Raw genomic sequence first — 6,910 nt, forward strand, 5'->3', positions numbered from 1 at the left:
CGGTTTGCAAATTAAGAAAACTTAACGTGCTAAAAACATACTTTGATAGATGGGTTTTGTTTTATTTGACATTTTTAGAATTATTAGAATCAGAAGGGGGAAAAAATCAAACCAAAAGTATGGATAGACTTACGACTGACAAAAGTCCAAGTTGGATGTCATTGGACAGACCAAGGAAATGTACATGATATTTTAGTCACATTTATATTCTCGAAGTAATTAATTCCTTTTAATATTATATAAATATTTGCAAGAGGAAGTTCATATTTTAAGCTTTAAGAGTTTGTAGCTGTCTGCAAGGCATTGTTCTGAATTAATTCTACTAGTTTAAATTCACTTATATGAGAAAGCTAGACACATCTTGTTATGTTGCTAATTAATGCAGTCAACTTGGTCTCTCCATTGCCAATTCACTCCAAAGAAGACATGCTAAAAAATTGTACATTAATTATATTTGTTTGTGATGTCCTATAGAAATGCTTCTTCTGAAGCACATTGTGTTGCAACTTTAGAGATTTCATCCAGCCAAAACTCAATTTGATAGTTTGGTTTGTGTGTGGACATTTTCAAAATTGCTTGGTTAGATAAAAGCTCAGACAAAGAGTGAGGACGGACTCAGACTGAAAACAAGACCAAGTTGTGTGTAATTGGCCAGAAAATTGGTGATTAATGAGTGTTGAATTCATTTTAACTGTATTTTGAGCAGATGACATTAATACGGTCGTCCTAGGTCCAATGTAAATTGGCATATCACTTGATCGAACAATGTTTCTTTTGCCTAACCTAACGTGGTTACTATCCATTTCTACCAGGTTGGGCTTCAATACCTATCAGGGGATATTTCTGGTGGTAATGCTCGTTGCATTGCAATGCTTCTGGCATTTAGAGAGGCAATAAAAGATTATTCTACACCAGCAAAAAAGCTTTTTATTCGAGATTTGACTGCAAAAATCAATAGCTATGTGTCATTTTTTACTGAATGCAGACCCCTTTCAGTTAGCATGGGAAATGCTATTAAGTTTTTGAAGAATAGGATTGCAAAGCTACCAGACAGCTTGTCAGAATCAGAAAAGAAATCAAGTCTACAATCAGATATTGATAGATTTATAAATGAGAAAATAATACTTGCTGACAAAGTCATTGTTAGGCATGCTGTTACAAAGATCAGAGATGGTGATGTCTTGCTTACTTATGGATCATCCACAGTTGTGGAAATGATATTGCTATATGCTCATGAGCTTGGAAAGCAGTTCCGTGTTGTGGTAGTTGACTCACGCCCAAAGCTTGAAGGACAAGCATTGCTTCATAGGCTGGTTGCAAAGGGGCTTAGCTGTACTTATACTCACATAAATGCTGTCTCCTATATCATGCATGAAGTTACACGAGTGTTTCTCGGGGCTTCTTCAGTTTTATCTAATGGAACAGTTTACTCAAGAGTTGGAACGGCATGTGTTGCTATGGTCGCTCATGCCTTCCATGTTCCGGTTTTGATATGCTGTGAGGCATATAAATTTCATGAGAGGGTACAACTAGATTCTATTTGCTCTAATGAACTTGGTATGTCTAAGACCTGCTGTTATGGATGTATCTTCAGCTTTCTTCATTTTTAATCACCACTAGTTGTGGATGCTTTTGTGAAGATCAATATATTTTATTCCATAGGTGATCCAGATGTGATAGCAAAGATTCCTGGAAGACAAGATCTAAATCATCTGGATAATTGGGCTGAAGATGAGAATCTCCAACTTTTGAACCTAACGTATCTCCTCTAACTTGTAAATAATTTATCTATTATATATTTTCTGAGATATGTTGAAACCTTATTCTGATATGTTGTTTTACAGTTATGATGCAACACCTTCTGACTACGTATCAATGATCGTCACAGATTATGGAATGGTGAGACATCACTGATTTCTCAAACTCTGAACTTGTTTATTGTGAATTATATCTGGTTGAAGTTCATGTATCTATTATTCTATTAGCATTTACTGTTGGTTTTAGATATGAATTTGCAGCTACTATCTTCAGCTTTAGTTTTGTGAATGAAACATATGGAAATTTGAAAATCTTTCTCTTGGTTGCATGAGCTTAAACCGAATGACCAAAAAGTTTATGTTTAATGTGTGCCATTTGGCCATTAACTTTGCTTCCACCTTAAAAAAAAGAATGAGGGGTTAAAAAGAACCACATAGCCATGCCTACAGTTGCCCGTAATGGTTATTTACAAAAAATACAGCTATTTCCCCAGCTCCATAGAGATAGCTTCAGTATATGTCAAAACAAAATGCAAAATATCTGGCCCTTATATTTCCCCATAACCCTACCATGACAAAAAGTATAAAATTCCATAGATCAACAGTAAACATCTCTACGATCCATATGTATAGCAAAAAAGAGAACACTTTAAAATAAATTCAGCTTCATTAGTCAATTGTTTCAGCTGCAGAAACATCATTATCAACATTATCTACCGCAGTTACCGTACTCCTAGCTGTAGCTCCCCCTCTGTGTCTTGTGTAGCAGTTGTCCATGAACTTTGATCCCACGTTAAAGAAGTTGATGCAAGCTACCGGGTTTTCTCTGTTTTCATTTTATGGTTTACTGCAACAGTTAACTGTTAGGTATTATGTCGGTTAATGAAGAGTCTTCATCGTTGAGAAGTCTTTTCTTTCTTTACGGTTCAACAAGGGTGAAGCGTTAAACTTCCAAGGAATTTTAATACGATTAGGAGCAGCTTGAAACTGATATAAGCTTGTCATAAATTATAAGTTTGCGCATGAAGTCTTTGAGTAACTAGGATTGTATGTTTAGATAGTAACTCTTAACTCTTTGTATGGGTGTATGGTTCTGTCCTGAGCTCCATACTTTCCAACAGAGCTTTTTCTACCCTTGGGGTCAAACTAAACCAGATTATTGCTACTCTAGCTATACTTGGCCTCGATAAGCATAAATTGGTTTTCGTAGAACTAGTTTTAAGTTTTAACTAAGACTTTAGTTTTGGCTATTTACAATTAAAACTGAGTTAAATTCAAGTTTGGCTATTTTCAATTAAAACTGAGTTAAATTGTTTTTACAAGCTTCTTTCTGTAACTTTGAAATTGATTATACTGTGCAGCTCCCACCTACAAGTGTGCCGGTCATCGTGAGGGAATATCGGAGAGAACATTTATGGATATAAAGGCTTTCTTATTGGCAATTAAAAATTCAACATCTCTTTAGCCATTCCGTGGAATATGCACGTTTCTGGTTTAACAAGACCTAAAGGTTCTGGCCTTTTTGGCTAGAGGTTTCTTTTTCTTTTTTCCAGTCGGAATAATAATCCATCTTCATTACAGTCTCATAAATTACATTCTTCTAATATTACTCCGTGAAGAGTGCAGTATTTTGCCTCTCCGGGATTTTGAGGATGTTTTTGCTTTATTGTAATTTGATTGTCTGGTGAATGCAGCATCTTTCACCAAAGCATTTTATCCAAGATGTTATATATAGTATTTCCTTCTCCAATAGTTTGTTTTGGTTGAAGCTTACTGCTGCAAATAATTAATAAGAGCTCATATTTGTAGTATTGCGCCAACATAGAAATTGCTTACTTTTTAAAGATCATTTTAAATGTTATATTCTTTTTTAGATATGTTCATAAACTCTTTTACTTTTGTCCTGAAGGTACGAGTACAGCATTTGACCATTTCGTCCATCTTGCTTTGTTCTTTTTCATATTATCGCCAGCTATTATCTTATCTAAACTACATGCAACCTCTTTATGGTACTAGCTGAGATCTTACTTCATGAGGTGCCCTCAAATTTTCATCTTAGCAACTTTGATCGTTGGAGGCTACTATTTAACTACCTTCTATATTGCTTTCGTCAATTCCTTTTGTAAAAATTGACAGGACCAATTCTGAGTATATATTTGATGCACCTGTCCATTCATTATATCAAAGTTCATTATACCAAGGTATAAACTGCAGATTGTAGTGATTCTCCTGCAGTTCTTCCAATTTCCTTCATGCTGTGGGGATAAGAACCCTAGTTGGTTTTTCATTGTACCGCCACTGTCAGTGCTTCAGGACTTTTAGTTGTCCTTTGTTTTCCCCTCCAGCCAGGTTCTTTCAGCGCTACTACTGGTTTATTCTTTTCAGTTTCATTAGTGCTTTATAAAGCCTTGTGTTTTAGAGAGAAACAAAGCATTGAGGACTAATCTAAAAACCAGAGTCTTTATGATCTCTGTTACTTAACCTTTGCACCTACGATGTGAATTTAGTGCTTTGAGAACTTAGGTAACAGGCAGCAGTGAAAGTTATAACATAATACATCTTTGCAGATCGATCAGTTGTCATCTAAAGCACAATAAAAGCTGTAAATCGGAGTTGCTATTATAAGTAACTCGTGCAGGACAACTTGTCATCAATTGATCAGGTTATCAATGCGATCTACTATTCTCCTTCTAACAGGTAAGGGAATTTTCCGCCCTGACTATGACCTCAATTTACCATCTGTGCCTTTTGAAAAGATGATGATGAAGTTATGCCATCTATTATTTGCAACAGTTCTTTTGTGATTTGTTTCGTAATACTATTTTATAGCCAGCTTACATTAATTTTTCAGGTTCTTGTATATCATGCTTGATAGTTATGTTTACAGTGCATGGCCCAGGTTAGGATGTGTTGCAATATGGTTTGGACACACACGCAAAAGATGGGGAACATGAGAAAAGGAACCTATAGGAGAGAGTTGGCTTTTATACTGAAACTTGAGATACTGCTCAAAAAGACATGCATAGATGCTGATGACTGTACGATATATTACTGTAGGCATGAGTTTATGAGTTTGGCTTGGTGAACCTACAGCAAAGGTCTATGGATGGACCATTATCCTTAAAGCTCATACGAGACTGTCTAATAGGGATTCAAAGTTGACATGCAACGACCACTTTCAAATTTAGGGTAAAACTAGTAGCTGTCGGTAGGAGAATAACTTTGCTTGCGCCAAAATATCTTTGAACTACCATGGCCTATCTCTTGAAATCTTTCACCGGAGGTTCTGCCATGCTAACTGATTCATCCTATGGGTTCTGGATTGTGTGAGTTGCGGATGATCATGCTAGAGCAAATAAGTGGATTGAGGCAGGAACTGGTCGATAATTGTTCTTCACAATCTCTTGCTGAAGCTTTTCTTTGTAGATTCAGTGGCAAACTGAAAGTGAGATCCTGATGGCCAAGTATGTAGCTTAACTGAAGGCGGCTTGAGCAGCAGATCGACTCTGTGTTGTGTAGCCAGCTGGTCTGGGCACTAATTTTATTTGTAGACCTATAACCAAATCTATTGCTAGTAACTTAATTGAGATTTTGTTTGCACTTGAGCAGTTCACATCCTATTCTCTATATTGTAGTTTAGAAAGTACACGGGAACTCTTAGCTAATAACTTTATACAAGTTTACTTCATCAGTTACGCACAAAGCTAGCGTTCGTATTGGTTCTGGCCGTAGTGCATCAAATCGCATAAAGCTATCTGCAGAACTGTTTAATAATCAATTCCCGTATAAGACACATATTTTAGATACGTACTACGCATCATATTATATAAAATTGTTGTGGTAGCACTAGGTAAGAAGTCACCGGTTGTTTATAATATGTATATGTTTGATGGAAGGCGCTAAAATAGTAGCATAACTCTAGCCTCTGTATATGTTTGATTGGAGGCGCTAAAATGAGATATATGCTACAAAGTTATGATAATAATAAATACAGATCGTTGCAGTCTTTTTTCTTATCTTTTTTCTTTTTTGGGGGATGTTACTACGTAGATGAATATAGTATGTAGACACTTGAACCTATTGTTGAATTTCTGGTCCCTTTTGGTGATGTCTCGTGGAAGCATTTTGGGTCAGAACTTTCGGAAACGACTCTGTGTCATTCCTGGAAAATGTTTTAATTAACGTCTGGAAGTTTGGGATTTCATGCAAAATTTTCATGTTTCTGTTAGATCTTATAAAAACTTGAGATCTAAACCATAAAGCCATGATTAATTCAAAGAGATTTACAAGAATCAAAAGAAAAGAACGAAAGCTTATACCTGAATTCATAGATTAAATGAGTTTTGGATCTTCTAACCTTAGGGTTTCTCTAGCCAAATTTCTCTCTAGATGGGGGTGAAGAGAATTAGAGAATGTAACCCTAGATTAGGGACCATAACCCCTTATTTATAGATGTTGTACATTTGCAATTTGACCCCTCATCAAATTACAATTACAACCTGGTATTTGCACATATAACCCCATGATTATATTTAAATACCTATTAACCCAAATTGATTGATCACTTTAGTGGGTTATCCTGAAGGATAACAATACACACAGATTAATCATATGTGCCTACAAATAGATTTAATTAGATTTAAATCCAACAATCTCCCACTTGGGTACCATATGATTCCTTAAATTATGTATAACCTTATGAGCTCAAAATTGCTATCACTGAAAAGGTATTTTCGAACAATCTCGTCCATTAACTATATCAATATAGGATCAAAGCGGTCTTCGTCACATTTATCGTGACTCGACCCATCAATGGTCACATATACCAATACAATCAAATGACATAGATCAATCATGGATATACAGCATAAAAATTACATGCAATGTGATCAGTACATGTCTATTTTCAACTGGTCCTCCTTAGTGAGGTCAAAACCAAACATAATGTAACAGAGTGTCTTAACTGAATACTTTATTCTGATCAGACAATACAACCAAACATAAAGCACCACAAATACAAACTCCCACTAAAACATAATATCCTCAAATAATACCACACCCATATGAGCAGTATGCTCATGAAAGACCTTGGGTGGTAATCCCTTAGTAAGAGGATCAGCTATCATGGAGTTTGTCCCAATGTGCTCTATGGA

At 35.7% G+C, this 6,910-nt stretch overlaps 1 protein-coding gene across 1 annotated transcript in view; it reads left to right on the forward strand.

Annotated features, from left to right (window-relative positions):
- LOC109848562 (translation initiation factor eIF-2B subunit delta-like) overlaps window positions 1-3,570 on the forward strand; it is a 28,865-nt gene extending 25,295 nt beyond the window's left edge. Inside the window, exons 5-8 of the mRNA XM_020418116.1 lie at window positions 813-1,557; window positions 1,663-1,759; window positions 1,845-1,899; window positions 3,119-3,570. Of these exons, the coding sequence (XP_020273705.1) occupies window positions 813-1,557; window positions 1,663-1,759; window positions 1,845-1,899; window positions 3,119-3,181 (960 nt within the window). The 3' untranslated portion in view covers window positions 3,182-3,570. The remainder of the gene's footprint in view (window positions 1-812; window positions 1,558-1,662; window positions 1,760-1,844; window positions 1,900-3,118) is intronic.

This window comes from Asparagus officinalis, chromosome 7, assembly GCF_001876935.1.
Source record: "Asparagus officinalis chromosome 7, Aspof.V1, whole genome shotgun sequence".
NCBI classification, from domain to species: domain Eukaryota; kingdom Viridiplantae; phylum Streptophyta; class Magnoliopsida; order Asparagales; family Asparagaceae; genus Asparagus; species Asparagus officinalis.